The sequence below is a fragment of the Leuciscus leuciscus genome (genome assembly GCF_965113295.1).
Source record: "Leuciscus leuciscus genome assembly, chromosome: 7".
NCBI lineage: Eukaryota > Metazoa > Chordata > Actinopteri > Cypriniformes > Leuciscidae > Leuciscus > Leuciscus leuciscus.
In genome coordinates, this window is record NC_138731.1 from 34,716,851 (window position 1) to 34,734,954 (window position 18,104).

The window sequence follows — 18,104 nt, forward strand, 5'->3', positions numbered from 1 at the left end:
AAGTTTGCAATCTTCATGCATGATTTTACCTCAGTGTTGACCTTAAGACTAACAAATGTTAACAAAAACTGTTAAAATGTAGGTATGATAATAAGACCTTGAATGCTTCGTATATGCTAATAAATTTTTTATCCATTCAAAGGCAGTGAATAACTGTCACAGAAACTAACCTAATATATCATAATATACAAAACTATAGTTATATAACATATCACACACACTGGTTTTAAAAGTATGCATGAAACGGAGGCTGCAATAGTTTTATCTTCTCTATTGTGATGTGTATCCAAGTAAAACGGCTTCTTGATCAAGAAAAATTAAGGATGGATGGGATTGTTGTTTGCTATTGCTGTGATGATCTCATGTGAGTGACAAGTTGTCACGCCCTCGCACCAGTGAACACGTCATCAGTGAAGAGATGTCGTTGCAAGAGGGAAGTTATTTTGATTAAAGATTATGAGGGGACATGAATTTGAAATAATAATTAATAATAATAATAATGCATGGATAAATCATTTATAATAAGTACTGCCATATTCCAGAAAAAAATATGAGTAGTCCATTTTGATTTTATGATGACTTTAAAATAGCCTATTTTATGCCAAGGATTACCAAATATGAGGGCCCTGTTCCTAAAATATTAAAAACAGATTTTTTATTTTATAAAGACCTATTTATACTGTGTAAGAAAAAAAGAAGAGTTTATTAAAATTAGTTATTAAAATGTTATCTGAAAAAATATTAACATTGCAAGTTGAAGATGTAAATTATTTCTAGTCTACCCACTGGTAATGATAGCAAAGATAGCGTACAGTAAATAGGTAATTGATGCCCCCTATTGTTGAACTTGAATTAATGAATGAATAAATGATAATGATACCATTTACAGACAAATAACAATATAAAATTCAGACAGTTTATATACAAGTGAGCCTAACAGATTCTAGACTAAAGACTAACGACTAGTCTACTGTATGGTTTTGAGTTTCTCCAGAAAGTGAAGTACTTGTCGGGCCTTCTTCACTAAGGAGGTGTTGTGGTTACAGGAGAAGTCCTCAGTGGACAGTGGAAATTTAAGCTGGAGGGAGTGGGCTGCAGTCAACTTCCTGAAGTCAACAATCATTTCTTTAATTCGTTTTACATTGAGAAATTGTTGTCTTTGCGGTACAATGTCTCTCACAACCTCCTGTAACATCCAGTTACGCGCCTAGAACACAGTTTTGAGGACCTCTATAGCGTTGTGAGAGGAGCACTTTCTGTTAGTCAGTACGTAGTGTTAAGTACAAGAATGGAGTCATTTACTGGTACGTGTTTAAAGTATAATGATGCTGAATGAAGAACCAAAGTCAGTGCACAGCATTATGACAAAAGTGTCTTCACATGACCCTCTCATTCATCCACAGCAGAGTGGCTCTGCCTCTGTCTGTAGGCATCATGGGAGCAAATGTCTGCATTTAGCCAAGACCTCTTGGTTGGTGGGGAACTGTGAGGCTATGACACTCTTCTTACTGAAATAGTATGTGACCGATGATGACATACTCATATGTCCTCATGGCAGGTTTCAACATGTTTGTATTGTATCCTGGACATGTTCTGGCTGTGGTAATCAAATTTCCTCATTTCTGGTATGCAAGGAAATGGAAGACTTGTCATAAATTAAGTAGGAAGACTCATATCTCCCGGTTTCACAGACCAGGCTGCTTCAGAGTTTACAAGCTCATGTGCTCGCGAGTGTAGGCTACAGCCTTCTTTTCTTTCTTCTTCATCTTCTTTTTTTTTTTTTTTATGGGTTACAGTCGAGACCCTCTTGAGAGAGAATTAACGCAACAGAATGTTCTTCGCCCCTCCTTCTCTTCTACTGGCACTCTTGTCTGGCAGCGATACTTCACAACATCTTTCCAATGAAGATCAATGGGAGGACACAGACATTCACCGACGATTTTTAGCGGTAAGTTATTCTACATTTGTAAACAACGCAATCTAAACGGTTATATTACAGTCAGCAAAAAGGCAAAAAACAACAAACATTTGCGCTTCTCGCGACGAACTCTATCCACTCGTTGCTATCAGTTTTGAAACAGTTCTTCACCGCGGTCATGTGACACGTTCAGGACTTTCTTTAATAACAAGTCATATATAAACTTCTTGTTTATATATGCAAGTAATTACTTAACGACCACTGTAAATGTATTAGGTAATCAATGTATCTTAGTTACTTTCACGTGCCCATTTTAAATGCCAATGATAGTAACTTAGATGTATAACGGGCTGGGCGTTTACACGTTAAGAATGATCACGCGGTGGTGGGCAACATAAACGTGGACCTTTAACTGTTAGGTCTACTGTATTTACTTTATAGTTTACTTTAAGACTAATACGATGAATCACTTACTAAACGTCGCCTAACATGTCTAGTTTAGGCTATTTTAGATTTTTTAGGTTTAATGTGAGTTGTTAAAGATGGAAGAGATTTCATTTTCAAAAAGTTGTTTTTCAATTAGCCTACTTTGTTAGATATTAAACCATAACCAAACATTACAATTTCAACAATTTCTTCTGTACAAAGTTAGAAAAGAGTGTGAGTGAGAAGATACATGGCCTAGCCTACATAGGCTATTGTTGTCGGTAAACAAAAACAAAAAAAGAAAGAACAGGAAATAACATCTGTTCCCTTATCAGTTGGTAATCATTTGGTTAATTCCTTTTATAATTACTGTGTATATTCACATACATATAGTATACATTATGCCAGTAGTGGCAACAAGTAACTTTTTTTGGGTGAGAGTTACTTCAAGTCATTCAATCAATTCCGTGGCTCTATTTTTAATGGTGAAATAGACTATTTGAACATTATTGTGTCAAAATGTATGTTTCTCTTTTGTGTTTTAAACTGTTTATATAAAAGCCTTTTTTTTTCTACATGATATGGTCTAAAATCTCCAATGTTGCTTACTATACCTGTTTTCTAGTCAAATATTTGCTCAACACTTACCTAATGTATTACCTTACCACATAATAAAAATTCCTTTCATTGCAATATTCTTGTTCTGCTGTGTCTGCTATTCTAGGAAGTGTTGTTAACCTGACTTCATTAGTGGCCCTTGTGTATTTCATGCTTGTCTTCACAGGGATTAACCCATGAGACTCTCAAAGCCCAAGCATGAACCAGGGGAGCGGTGCTTGCTTGTGGACCCCAGTGCCGCAGCACTGCCCTGCACCATCTGATCGTTACAAGCATGCTTCTTGTGCCCACAGAGGACATGTTTACTTACTAGGTGGTAGAGAAAAATGCTCACTGAGAGATTTCTGGAAATATAATGTGGGTATGTTATTGTTATTTATCTGTGTCTGTCTGCTGCTTTGGACACTTGCACTTGTTATTGCACAGTTAATGGTTCCTGCAGCATTGACTGATTATAATTCAGGGGAAATGTCTATATTTTTAGTCTGTAATGAGTGGAACGAGCTTCCTTGTAATAGTGAAGAAGCACCTGAAGAACTGGAGGAGCACACCATGGTAGCACATCAGGTAATTATAAATTAATTTATTAATAATAACAAACTCACAGTTGGGGATTGGGTGTTCACCAGTTATGAGAAACAATGTGGCATTGTAAAATGTACATTTTCATATATTTACATATATTTCATTTTTCATATAATATATTTCTTATAATCATATAATTATTTCCACTTTTTCTTCTAAGGAATTTCTCTATGTCTTCGGAGGAATGCAAGATTCATCGTATACTAACTCAAAAATTCCTTTTTGGGTGTTTGATACAGGTATTTTTTATTGCATATTCAGTGGGGTCCACTAGAAAATTCATAAATACATTCAATGAATTTTACTACAATTTGTACTACACTTTTATGACAAATTATAAGCATAACCAATCTAAGACAAAAATGTGATTGGTCAAAATTAATCTGAATTTCAGATTTTTAAAATTTGTTTTGTCCCCTTTTGCTATACTGACAGCAACACTTGAATTGCATAAATTAAGATTTTGTTTTACCACAGCAATATGTCACTCAGTTGTTCACCTCTTCAGTTTTATATTCTCTGCAGTTAAAGAGTGTTGGATTAACTGGAAAACAGGGAGTGAAACTTTACAGGTAAACATCTTTGATTTTACAAGACTTACAGCTGAAACACTTGATGGTCCTTTTATTATAGTAAACTGTTTTTGCAGGGAGTGACACCAGCAAACAGAAAAGGGCACAGTGCTGTCATCTTTGGGTCATTTATGTATGTCTATGGTGGATACATTGATATAAGAGGATCAACAAAAGAATTCTGGAAATTTGATTTTGGTGAGTGTTATTACATATTTATGCTTTTTGGTAAGCAAGCATCTCCTGGCTAAGACTGAATATTTACTGTTATCCACCTCAGGGATGGTTTTTGTAATTTGCATATAGCTGAATGACCTTTCCAAACTAATTATATTTACTACATGTTAGATTCCAGGATGTGGTCACTACTAAGCAGTGCACAAGGTGGGCCTGGTCCCAGACATGGTCACTCAGCTATGACACACCAGGACTGTATGTACCTCTTCGGTGGCTTGCAGGGCCTTAGAGAACAGAAGGACCTGTGGAGCTGGAATTTTTCCAGTCAAACCTGGAGCCGCATCAATTTCCAGTGAGTTTCTTTATTAACACCCATCGTTCCTTCATTCTTTAATTCTGCCTGTAATATCCATCTAAATTCCCTGGCTTCATGATCACAATTATTCTCAGTCTTCTAAACATTCTTTCATCGTGTGAACCGTCACATGTAAACTGATCCATTCAATGAAATTGTATCGAAAAAAGCTCAGTGTGGTAAACAATAGCATTCCTCTAAACAAAACTTATAGTAAGGTAGTAAGGTAAGCAGTCAGTATCAACAAAACATTTGTATGTAACGAACATTTCCAGGATACACTCCATGGTGAAAAAAACATCTAAACATTTTAACCTGTATGACTCACGCTATGACAAAATCTTTGGTGGCATTGGCCAATTTACCAAAATATTTTGGATAGAGTTGAGATGTCCCATAAAACAGTTGTGCAATTGGATTTACAGTTTAGAGAATGTTAGTTCTGTTTCAAAAAAATGAACCAAAGCGACTGAGGAAAAACTAATCAGAAGCATCTAAACACATATTTCTTACTCTGCAGTTCTGGTCCCTCCAGGCTGGTTGGTCACTCTGCTGTATTGTTCAAAGACAGCATGCTCATCTTTGGTGGATGGGAAACCCAGAGTTCCCCTCAGAACAGCTTGTGGAGGTTCAACCTGAAGACAGAGACCTGGAAGAAGCTTGCATTGTCGCCTGGATCTGCCTCTCTGTGCCGGATCCATCACTGCAGCATTGGCCTAGGCCAGAGTTTCCAGCCAACAGCACCAAACAACATCTTTTTCAGCGAAATACCCTACTCTCACAACATCAATAACAAGCTGAGACCTTTTAAGAACAAGTGCCAACCGCCCCGCAGCACAATGCAAGAGCCCTGTATTGAGCTCCAGACTTTCAACATGGACATTAAGAAGTGTTTACCAGATTTGAGTACTGCACTGAAAGACTCTAAGCTAAAAGGAAGCTGTCTCACCTTTGAGAATCAGGAGGCTGTTCGAAAGAAGGAGAATAGTGGTGACCTGACAGAGGAAAACGAGGACGCCATGTTTCTCCATATGCCTGACTTGCTGTTAGTCCTGGGTGGTAAACCCCTACAAGGACAGCATATGATTTCAGTGTGGCATATGACAGTGGCAGAAATCTGATGTTTTCAGTGGATTCTACTTTCTCTGTGAGAAAAGGAAAGGCATTAGCAACAATATCCATATCCTCGCGGGAGAACGTTTGCAATAAAATTAAATTCAGTCATGTACAAACTCTTTACAGCGTCTGTAATTATTACCTTGAAGGTGAAGTTTGTCATTTTGTATGGCACAATACTTTCTCCTACCAATTTAATGTGTATAGACAATAATCAACAACTATAAGTTAGATATTTGTAGCTTGATTTCCCTGTAAAATGTAAATACTTGCGCTCTGAGGTGCTATCAGAATATTGCTCTGTACAGTTTCATTGACACAGACTGCGATATTTCTCGACTGTGATTCACATTTACTCTGAAAAACCACCAATTGGGGCTTTTAACTTCTACAGAATGTGTCATTTCTGTAAGAGCCGTACATTGGCTAGCCTTATTATTTTACTGTGTATCAAAGTTTTACGTGAAAGAATCTTAACTAAATGTTAAATACTGGTCAAAACTGCTGATTTGAATTTTATTATAGTATTCAATCCAAACATTGTCATTACATTACATTGAACAAAACATTTTGTAATGTTCTCTGTGTGTTTTGTAAGATCCACGGATATTGCTGGCAGAACAGTAGCATCATGCAACCATTTATTTTCTTGCCTTCACATTATTTCAAGATGGCTGCACTTAAATGATTTAATAAGTAATGCATTACACGAGTAATGTGGAATCCATTCTCAACAATTAAAATTTGTTACAGCAGTAGTTATGTTATCATTGTTATTTATTTTTTCAGATTTAAAAAGTAATCTAGCAAGGTTTAAGAACAGATATTCTTAGAAAACTAAATCTGTAGCATGTTTGTTTTAAATTATGCTAGCTAAAAATTGTTAAAATAGTTATATATTCAAAAAATATATAAATTATGCATATACAGTATAGTCAAACCAAAATTTATTCAGACACCTTCAACATTTCTTACAATATCAGTTTATTTGCTATAGTTTCGAAAATGGTAATAAACTATGACAAGAACGCAGAGTTATCAAATCAGTTGATATTCCACTGGTTTTGGCCATCCTTCTGTTAGACTGTCTCACAAATGAATTAGGTTGAGTAGCTGTCAGCTGTTAAAGTTAAGAACACAATTAGATAATACCAATTTAGGTCAACAAATTGCCCAGCACTGATTAATTTTGTTCAGTATGTGGTGTAAAAAGCTCGCATTAGCAATTAAAGAAAAAACACTTAAGCAAAACATGGTCAGGTCAAAGTGTCTGAATAATTTTTGGTCCCACATTTTTATCAATTTTACTGGTAGTTCACTGTATGAATAATGTTTGGCCATAATATGCCACAGTTTACTTTATTTTGCTATCCTCACTTACATAAATGAACTATATTGTCCTGCACCCACTAGTAAAAAAAATACAATCTAAAATTACATCTGGTGTCTGAATAATTTTTTATTTGACTGTATATATATATATATATATATATATATATATTACACCAATTATAATATATTATAAATTGACCTGTACATACATATCTACATGCATGTAGTATTTATTACCACTTGAGGGCGACAAACTATGCCAGTCACACCATACAAAAATTCAACAAATGTACAAATCAAACAGATTTAGCATATTCAACAGTCACCTTAACTCTTGGGATTTTTCTACACAGTATTTTTGTATATTGAGTATATTATGTGATCAACATTCAATCGGTTAATTCTAATGAAAAAACAAAACAAAAAAACAGATGTAGACCATCTCAGCATCCTTCATCCAAAATATAAATTTTACCAAGTAAATGGTATTCCATTATGAAAAATGCAAGTTGCAAGTGACATCAAAGAACTGAACACAAGACAATGTGTCATCTGTAAATAGTATTGAACTGCATTCTGTTGGGAATTAATTACAATTGTTATATATTAGGTCAAACCACATGTGTGGGTAAAACGTGTTTATATATGCTGATAATCCATATGTCACGGTTGTAGCAGGCAGGATGCTGAGATGAGGATTCAAGTAATTCAAAAAGAAGTATTTATTTACCAGAACTGAAATAATTTCAGATTTCAAAATCAAAAGACAAAACTCCAGGAATCAAACCAACCATACATAGGCTACGTTCACACTGCAGGGCTTAATGCTCAATTCCGATTTTTTGAAAAAAATCGATTTTTTTGCAAGGCCGTTCACATTTCCAATTAAATGCGACCTTTTGTGATCTCCTGTGTGAACGTGAAATGACTCAGAAGTGACTCGCATGCGCAGAAGAGTACTCAACGGTCAACGACGTCACTTTTTGTTTGCGGAAGTAGCTAAACTTTAACTGTGATTCTCTCTCTCACACACACACACACACACACACACACTAGCGCGCAGCGACCGTTACACAAGAGCCAGACAGCAGCCGCTGACCTATCTAATATCAGATTCAGCACAAATAAGTTAACATAACGTATATAATGGCCGTGGGCTTTTTTTATTTATTTATTTTTTATTAACGGGCTCGTCGAGGTCGACCCGTTCGGCAGATTTACCTCAGCTCGACGAATATGCAGTCCGTTTTCAAACCGACGACTACTTCAACGCAGGATTATGACGTTTTTCGCGTATCAATGACGTGCGGGTCGGATAAATGCGACCTGGCCGTTCAGACTGAAGTCGCATTTGAAAAGATCGGATATGTATCGGATTTGGGACCACATACCCAAGTGGCCTGGGTCGCATTTGAAAAGATCGGATCTGTGTCGTTCAGACTGTCATGAAAAGATCAGATACAGGTCGCATAGGGGCAAAAAAATCGGAATTGGGTCGTTTCAGCCTGCAGTGTGAACGTAGCCATAGACGACGACAGACCAAGACTGAGGAAAAACATTGGGGTTATATACACGGGCAAACAGGATGATTAACAAGACACAGCTGACACAGATGAACTAATTAAACAGACCGGGGAAAACAGGACTAGACCAAAAATCACAGAAGACAGGGGAAAACGGCCGAAACTGAAAACACTGAAACAGATTCAAAAACAGAACTCAAAAACCTCAAAATGTCACACCATATGAATGCCACTTTAGATGTCATCTTTACAGAAGTGGCACAGAAGTTATATATTCTGCAGTGGCACAAAGCCTGTATATGCCACAAAAAGGTGTTTTTTTGTTTATTTTTGCAGAGAGATGGCATCAATACACAAGAATTACAAATGCAAAAGCAATGTTTGTTTTTTTTTTTCTTTAAATAATTGCCTTTACAAATACAGAAACCAGAACCATTCATTAAATAAATATTAAGTAGGCTACATTATTAGCCTACTAAATATGTAGCCTACGCTATATTCAATATGATAGCCTACCTATGAATATTACATTATTTTATATGACAAAATTGTTAAAGATTTTATCTGATAAAGAGAAAAGCTCAGAATTAAAGTGTAAAGTCGAAAAGGCCGTTTTCAAATGCATACGGATTCATGTTGCCTAGGCCTAGTACCTTGACAATGTAACATGTATTTATTTTGTTGAAGCGATAGATGGCACCATCACCTAAGAACAAAATTTGACATTGTAATCCCGCTCCTACCCGCATTACAAAAAGTATATTGACACTGAAATAAACCGGTGTATTAATTTGCCAAACAAAGCGACGCTTGAGAGAAATTTCTTAAAAATTGTCTCAGGCCTTGCAAAAGCGTCTCCATCATTTAAGTGTATATTTTATAAATGTAATCTAAAAATCAATTATAATCATCATCAAACCATACAGGTGCTGCTTTATTACTTAAAAAAACAACAAAAAAAACAAAACAAAAAAACACTCGATGCATAAACTGACGTCAAAAGCAACAACTGCTTGTAGCCTACTTTAGATATTATGCTTAAATGTAGCCTATTGTTCTGCTTTTTGAAAGAAACAGATTTAAGTTGAGTTACGACAAACACTGCAGTCTTGTATATTGACATTGAAAAGGTTAATGTGAAAAAGGTTGTTATAGCCTATCATTTGCAGATCCAGTGGTCATGCAGCACGCTAATAGCGTAACCTGTTTTAGCATATTAATCTCTCGCGTCCAGTTGGCTGGGAGTCCCACGTGGTTTGAACTATAAAAAAGTTTCAGCGCGAGGTGCTTTAGTGTCGTGATTACACGAGAGAAAAGACCAAAGGACAACATCCCTCCTGAGGCTGAAGAAATACGAGAGAACATACACAATTCACAACACTATTACAGAGAGAAGAGGAGCACGAGCACTTGACATTCGGTGGAAAGACAAACAGTGCAATTTTGTCTTCAAACAAGAAAGAGTTTTGACTACACTGAACTTTAAAGGAATACAAGACTAATAGCCGGTTTGTTTTGATTCTTCACACAAGTCAATTTGTCAGTTACCCCGGAGATGAGGAGTTTTCGCGCTTTTTAACTGGCATCAATTAAGACTGATATTTTTGCGACTAGCCCTCATTATTAATCAATGTGTTTACCGTGTTTACACTTTCTGTGAACGTCTCTCAAAAATGACCGCGAGCATGATGATGAATGGAGATCTGTCAAAGGAGGTTGTTGGAAGTACAACTCTGTCTTGTTTATAGATCAATTGAATTAATGAACTGATTTGTTTGTTGTATGGACACGTTATTTAAGAAAATGAGTATTTACATCCTTTCTCTAACCTGTTTAATGGCTTGCATGCTCTCAGTTCAGTGTAGTCTGGGAGCTGAGACAGTATCTCAGGAGTCTCAGTGTGTCTCTTGTGGACTTGGACACTCGGATGATTCGGGGCGAATGGACACGGACTTTCTGGAGGCGGTTAAAAGGCACATATTGAACCGACTGCAGATGAGAGAGAGACCAAATATCACTCATCCCATTCCCAAAGCTGCCATGGTAACGGCGCTGCGCAAACTTCACGCGGGTAAAGTTAGGGAGGACGGGAGGGTTGAAATTCCCAACTTAGATGGACATGCTGCCTACAACGAGGTGCAAGAAGAAACGTCGGAAATAATCAGTTTCGCCGAGTCAGGTGTGTACAAGAAATAGCATGCTGCATGGCTACTTTTACCTTAATTGTAGAGGTATTGATATTGTGTATTATATTAGTTATGAAATCATTTTTATGCATATTTTGGAATACCTGAAACTTTCAACATTTCACTACAGTTGAGTTGAGTATAATTAAGTACAAGTACAAAGATTTCAATTTCTTGGCTGGAACTTAAATGTATGGAGGGAATTTATTTTAGAGGATGTAATCATCAATCACTAAACATGTTTTACAGATCAAATATTTCATTTGCTGGTCGAATAGTTATCAATACTTTGTACCAAAAGTATTAGCAGTTAACTACATGTACTTACTATAGGGTTAGGGTAGGATTGGGGTTTGGTTTAGGGTTAGTTGCATGTAATTATGCCAAATCTATAGTTATTACTATAGTAAACATGTAACGTGTAACAAGGACACATTAAAATAAAGTGTTACCATGGTTGCCAGTACATGCCACGGTGACCTCCTTGTCTGACTTTAGTAAGCTGTGACATTCAGTGGGTCTGTTCCTGTTCCAAAACCACTGCCTACTGCCGTCATAGGGAACATATTTTCCAGTTTCATGCATTGCACTATTTATGTGTAGTTGGAATCTATCTATTTATCTATCTTTAATAGATTAGATTTAATGCTTATAATAAAAAATAATAGATTTAATAATTACAATCACAGAATGCACACACACATGCATACATCCCTCTCTCTCTCTCTCTCTCTCTCTCTCTCTCTCTCTGTATATATATATAGAGAGAGAGGCATGTATGTGTGTGCATGTGTGTGCATTGTGTGATTATAATTTAGCAAATACAAGATTTTCATGACAAAGTTTTTGCAGTGATGTAGTAAATTACAGTACTGAATATTACTGAATTGCTTTAAACAAGTGTTGCAATTTTACTACTGTGGGTCTTTGAGGGTTAATGAGACATGCATCCTTGATCTAATATGTGTATGATTATGTAACTGGAGCAATTAGAATACATGACCCTCTCTTAACATACAATTAGATATGCTGACTGAAAATAATGAGTAGTTTGTCAAATGATGAATTTTGCAAGGTGGGTGTTGAGGCAATTAAAATCCTGGATCATCTTCGGGAACGCCAAAAGAGCATCAAAAACATGGCAATCAAAGCATTACAGATAATTTGTTAATAAGAGGGCAAGGACATGCCATGCCTTTTTCCTTATTAACAGACAATATAGCAATAAAAAACTTGTTAAAATGAATAGAACGAATGCCTTTGTATTTACTTCAAAGGAATTTATACCACTTAAATAAGAGTTCCCATGGTCATAGATAACCTGGAAATTTGAGGTAATTATGAAATGGTCAGAAAAGTAATGGAAATATAGTGATTGTATATTCAATTTCAAAACACTTATGCAGCAAGTAACCCTGTCTGAACACCTGAATATGTCATGGAAATTCATTGGTCAAAAGGAATGGGAACCCTATAACTAGCATAGTTACCCATTAGTTCCAGAGCAAAGTAATGAAGCTCTGGATTTCATTTTTTTAACCAGTTCATCTATTATAGATCTGCGGTTCAGGGAATTTACAGGGAAATGTATGGAGCTTGTAAAGTGTTAAAAAACATGGATAACATTTTGCACATTAAGTTCTGTAAATTTGCATGAACAAAATTATTTGATAGAAGCAGATTTTTATAATCGTAATCTTTCGTCATTATTAGGAAGGATAATTGATTTGATATGTAAATATTTGATCATTTTTTTAATACATTTTCCAATATCTCGGTTTGATGCACATTCAAGCTTGTAAAACTGGCTTCTTTATCTTCTAGTCTTACACACCGCAGCACAATTAGCTTGGACATTATTCGGACTTCTTGCTCCAATAAGAATGATCTGAACACACTCATGACAGCGCAACAAAAGAAGGCAATTATTGAGCGAGTACTGTGCGTTCTTGCTAAACCCAATATGTCAACATTGGGAACAAAAACAACAAAAGAAATCACTCAGAATAATGCATGAGACATTTGAGTCGTTGTGGGTGACAGAGGCTGGGGTGGGGGGGATGGCCTTCTTATATCCTACTCTGAAAATGCATTTCAAATATCAAAGCTCTATCAGGCCTCTTTTCAGTGTCCCCTATTATTCACGACACCTTTGAACCACTGAGCAGCAATGCATCATGAAACTGGCTCTCCGAACCCCCATCTGCCTCAAGGCCAGCTGGCACTAACCCTTCAAGTGAAGGCTGCCAGCCAGGGCATAGCATTAGGACAACCCTAGATCTATTCTGCTCAGAGGTACAAAAAGAGGAATTTGTGAGGTATGCAATGTGCAAATCACTGCAGCTGCAGGCAATTGTGCTGCCTCGCGTGTTGCATGCTCTTCCCTGCTGTTATGGGCTATGATGGCAAGCCAGAAGGTGGCTCCTATCTCACTCCATGCTTTAGGAGAGCAATAAGAAGAGGACTGCCAAGGTACAAGAGAGGACGGCTGCCAATTTCAGGTCTCTATTGACACTGTCCTATGGGCCATTTCAGAAGTATTTGGTGTCCCGTAGCCACAGAAGCGGAGCGGTAGATGCTCGCTTCTCATTTGTCAGCGTAACCATTCGGACTCGCTGAACTCTTCAGGACCAGTTCAACACGGGATATTAAGACTTCATTATTAGACATTATTCAGTGTGGCACAGTGTCCATAAGGTCAAAGAGCCAAATTGATCTCTTTAGAAAATCTTTGTTTTTTGACATTTGATCCAAGCAGGGAAATTAGAGCCTGTAGTGCTAACTGATTGGCTGACAGTCAAAATCTAATCAGGCAGCATGCCATGGTCTTGATCTATTGATCTTCAACAAGCAGTTGAATTAACACAAGATTAATCTTCAGTGAAACACAGAAACAAACCTAATGTCCATTTTCTCAAAAGTACTGTTGACTACTTATTTTGACCGTATTCTTTTTAGCTTAATTGATTAATAAACACATTGTTAAGTTTAGAAATGACTCCAAATCTACAGTCTATCTATCAATTAAATAAAAAATATAATTACCTGGGAAGTGGAAGCTATACAATTTTTATAGCGTTTTACTATAACAGAAATAACTACGTGAAATGTGAAATGCATTGCTGAAATGAATATTTGTCATGCTGACTGATTAGATAACTTACCTTTTTACCTGGTCTGCCAATCAACTAGAGAAGATAAAAGTTAAACGCAGACTGTGAACCTCAGGATGCAGAAGAAGCAAGCATACTGAAACTTATATTTTTTTTAAAAATATTTAGAAATTAACAGCTGAACAATTTCCTTAAAATATAACTCATTAAAAATATAAAATAATTGTAATGTTTTGACAGTTTTTATTAAATTAAAAGCTATTTGATGCAAAGGCAAAGATGTCAATGTAATGAAAGAATTCTGATGTAAGTAAGTGTTGATATTGGTGGAGAGAAAGTATAGTATGCTACAACACATATTGCACCTTGTCTCCCTGTTTGCATTGTGGAAAGTGCAAAGTGGACAAAGCCTTGCCCTGTTAAATTCAGTTTTAGCAGGAGCTGTTGAGGCAGGTTCTCAAACACTTGAGCACATGGCCATACAAGTATATGTGTATCCAGGGGGCATATAAAAGCAGGTAACAAGGTGAAATGGTGGAGTAATCAGTTCAGTGAATGTGTTCCCTATCATCACCGAACATACTTGTTCACACCTGACACCTCTCCAGGGCTTGATTCTCTGTCACTGATAAATTTTGACTGTGTTCCTGCACTGTGGGATATAAACAAACCTTGACAGCCCTGTTCAAAAAATATAAATGTATATAAAAATATATATGTGTTTTGGATTTTTTAAGTTTTTCTTTACAAACTTGGTTTGGGTTTATCAGAAATTTTGACAGCTAGAATAACTATTATAACACTTTTACTGGAAAATTAAGTCATACAGTATTGTGTGATAAAATGATTACTGATTAGTTTGTAGTTTTGAATTTTTTTTCAAAACAATTATTTTTTTAAAATGTTCTGAAAAGCAGGGCGAGCCAAGTGCATGTAAAGCCACTGTATGTGAGATCAAGCTATGAAATTAAGAAGCCATCCTTTGTGGCAAGTTGTTGACATTAAACCAAACTAATCTGTTTGCAAACATGGTTGTTTTACTATTTAAAAACATGCCAAACAGCTCTGGCATTCAAATCAGGGTTACGGAGAACATGATTCATGTGCAGCTTTCAATATATCTGGATTTCCCTAATTTTATTGGGTGGTCAAATAAATCTTTGCAATCATATATATATAATATATATACACACACACATAAATTAACTCTTGCATCTTGGACTACGCAATTCACTAGTTGCCAGTGTCATGTAAATACCTCATAATGCTTCTCATTTGAAGGGCACACGCTCAATGCTAGGCTGTGCCACAGCACTCTCCTAATACCTTTCACAGAGCATTGTGTTGTCAGTCTCTGAGGCTCCAGAAGCTCTGGGTTTTCACAGTTCTCCCTGTGAACTCAATGAACCCCCTGGGGCAAGGCCCACGTCCGACAACCCCCCAGCCTTTCACCCGGTCCAGCATCTTCAGCCCAAACCATGAAGCCAATTGGACTTGGCCCCAGACCTGTGGCATCTAGTAAATCTTGACAAGTTGGGTGGTTTATGTCAGTGAATGTGGCTAAGGAGAGGTAGCCGTCAGCAGAATCACAACCTGTTTGTGCTATTTCAATTCTGACAAAAGGCATAAACAAGACTGTTTTGTAAGAAAGAACCACCATTAACAAACTTCTTTGGTCTCTTACAGATGATGTGACGCCATCTAAGTCCAGCCTGTACTTCCTGATCTCCAATGAGGGGAATCAGAACCTCTACGTGTTGCAGGCACACCTGTGGCTGTACTTCAAGCTGTTGCCAGGTGCTCAGGAAAAGGGACTGCGACGGAAAGTGACAGTGAGAGTGCACTACTATGAGCCCGGTGGACAGAACATGCACTGGCCCGTGATGGAAAAACGTGTGGAGTTGAAACGCAGTGGTTGGCACACCTTCCCTGTGTCCGAGGCTGTAAGGGAAATGCTGGTGAAAGGGGGTCGCCGTCAGGACCTCGACATCCACTGCGAGGGATGCGAAGCTGCCAACGTTTTGCCCATCCTGGTGGACCCGAGCGACCCCTCACACAGACCCTTTCTGGTGGTTCGCGCCCAGCAGGCAGAAGGGAAGCACCGCATCCGAAAGCGAGGCCTGGAGTGTGACGGCAACAATGGCGGTTTGTGTTGCCGACAACAGTTTTACATTGACTTCCGGCTCATTGGCTGGAACGACTGGATCATCGCGCCAGCAGGGTACTATGGGAACTACTGTGAAGGCAGCTGCCCAGCTTACATGGCAGGTGTTCCGGGCTCTGCCTCGTCGTTTCACACGGCTGTGGTTAACCAGTACCGCATGAGAGGCATGAGTCCTGGATCGGTCAACTCCTGCTGCATACCTACCAAACTCAGCACCATGTCCATGCTCTACTTCGATGATGAGTACAACATCGTCAAGCGCGACGTGCCTAACATGATCGTGGAGGAGTGTGGCTGTGCCTGAACAAAATCCATGTTAGGACATGTTACGTAAGCAGTGACAGTCTTTCTGAACCACATGCATATAGATTGTGTTAATATTTGTGCACTCACAAAGTACAATCACGCACGTGTGTGTGTGTGTGCATCAAGCAGTAGATGATCATCAGATGTATGACAGGTGGGTCCTTCTAATGAACAAAAAGGCTTTGGGATGATAAGGGAAATGGAACAACAATCTGTTTTTTCTCTAGTTTGCCATTTCTAGACTTAAAAAAAAATGGCTCAATACTTTTCTCTCCAACTGCAAAAAGGAGACAAACTGGTGTCACACTTTGATACAAGTACTTATAAACTGTTTTACAAGCACTGGCATATCTCAATGTCCCTTCTTCTTCAGAACACCAGCACTTCAACAGCTTGTTTAAGACAACATGACAAATCATTCCAGCTGAGGGGGAGATTTCAAAATCAGTGCACGTCATCATCCCAGTCGTTCTCAGAGGCATTCCCTTAGCTATGACTAGTTGTCTGCGGCATTGTTAAACCATTGTGAGGCTTCTACTCAAACTGCAAACACCTCTGGACAAGATCATCTTGAAACTACTTCTGCTGTTCTACTAATGTGTGCACCTCTCGACTGCGGCCGACTTCTTAACTAGATCTTGAGGTCTAACCGGTATAGCACAAACTTCACCACTTCCTTCATCTGCACAGTTCTGTGACTGACAAACGCTTGCAGCGGTGTGCATTCCACAGAGCCGCTTCCATTCTGTCCAGCTGGTTTACAGGGAGTACAGCACTTGCGAAAACTCTCGAAATGCACAATTTAAAGCACTTGCATAATGCAAAGCCTTCAAAAGGGTATAAAGAGGTGGACCTACCCTTGCCCATCGTCCTTTTAATATAAAGTGCCGCACGAACTATGCAATGTATAGTAATCCTGAACTATGTCAAACTGAATTCTTCTTTCTGCTTGTCTTTAAATCTTTATCAATACTTGAAATGTGATCTTTCGCTTGCTTTCCAAAGCGGATGATTGTTACGATGTTTGCACTGAAAAGTTGCGGGATTAGAAAAAAAAAAACTGCCATTGAAAATGTTATTTTTATAGTAAAACTGAATTTTGTGAAAAATGTATTGTACCTAATTAATTGTACCAAAGAGGCCAATATTTTAGCTATTATAATAAGGTGGCAAGGCCATTCCAATATTTGTAAAATAATTATTGATAATAATTATTATCCTTCTCAAGAGGCCTAATAATCAGGGTACAACATTATGGATTCCATTTGTAGCTCTGTCTAATTTTTTATACTATGTACAGCAAACCGATGAAACAATCTCTTCCTTGTCTTTAATTTTCCAGTCTTCTATTTAATAAGAGTTATTTCTTAGCTGTTGTTACAAAGTCATTTAGTTAAACGGATGTCATCTCTGTACAGATTATGTAAAATAAAGATATTCTTTCTTAAATATTTTGTAACTTTAAAATAAATTCTTACTTTGCATCCTTGTGAACAAGTTGCTTTTAACAGCGTATCAAAACTACAATACAGATTGTTCATTAACAGTCTGACTTCTGCATGCATTTAAAAGAATATACTGCCCCCCCCCCCCACCCCACCCCACTTCACTTAATTTACAAGACGTGCAACTACTGAAGTTCTGCAAGTCTGCAAGAGCGCTTCGTTAACATAATTAGGAGAACACACTGCCTTAACTTAAACCACACTCTGA

General features: G+C 37.5%; 2 protein-coding genes across 2 annotated transcripts; both read left to right on the top strand.

Annotated features, from left to right (window-relative positions):
* The first annotated feature begins 1,519 nt into the window (after positions 1 to 1,519).
* klhdc3l (kelch domain containing 3-like) lies at positions 1,520 to 6,525 on the top strand. The gene is made up of 8 exons (XM_082175961.1): positions 1,520 to 1,948; positions 3,129 to 3,323; positions 3,447 to 3,529; positions 3,708 to 3,786; positions 4,073 to 4,119; positions 4,197 to 4,317; positions 4,468 to 4,648; positions 5,172 to 6,525. Exons 2-8 carry the CDS (start codon positions 3,161 to 3,163, stop codon positions 5,770 to 5,772), a joined length of 1,275 nt encoding a protein of 424 aa, XP_082032087.1. The 5' UTR covers positions 1,520 to 1,948; positions 3,129 to 3,160; the 3' UTR covers positions 5,773 to 6,525.
* A 3,379-nt stretch (positions 6,526 to 9,904) lies between these two features.
* On the top strand, positions 9,905 to 17,875 carry inhbb (inhibin subunit beta B). Its single transcript, XM_082175962.1, has 2 exons — positions 9,905 to 10,801; positions 15,608 to 17,875. The coding sequence occupies exons 1-2, from the start codon at positions 10,405 to 10,407 to the stop codon at positions 16,387 to 16,389; spliced, it is 1,179 nt and encodes a 392-aa protein (XP_082032088.1). The 5' UTR covers positions 9,905 to 10,404; the 3' UTR covers positions 16,390 to 17,875.
* The last annotated feature ends 229 nt before the right edge of the window (positions 17,876 to 18,104 follow it).

What these genes read in the sequence shown, in the direction of transcription:
- klhdc3l (XM_082175961.1), top strand. Translation starts at nt 3,161, where the DNA reads ATGAACCAGGGGAGCGGTGCTTGCTTGTGGACCCCAGTGCCGCAGCAC. An exon ending in TTTCTGGAAATATAATGTGG is followed by an intron (nt 3,324 to 3,446) that starts GTATGTTATTGT and finishes CTATATTTTTAG; the next exon opens with TCTGTAATGAGTGGAACGAG. An exon ending in CAGGGAGTGAAACTTTACAG is followed by an intron (nt 4,120 to 4,196) that starts GTAAACATCTTT and finishes CTGTTTTTGCAG; the next exon opens with GGAGTGACACCAGCAAACAG.
- inhbb (XM_082175962.1), top strand. Translation starts at nt 10,405, where the DNA reads ATGGACACGTTATTTAAGAAAATGAGTATTTACATCCTTTCTCTAACC. An exon ending in AATCAGTTTCGCCGAGTCAG is followed by an intron (nt 10,802 to 15,607) that starts GTGTGTACAAGA and finishes GGTCTCTTACAG; the next exon opens with ATGATGTGACGCCATCTAAG.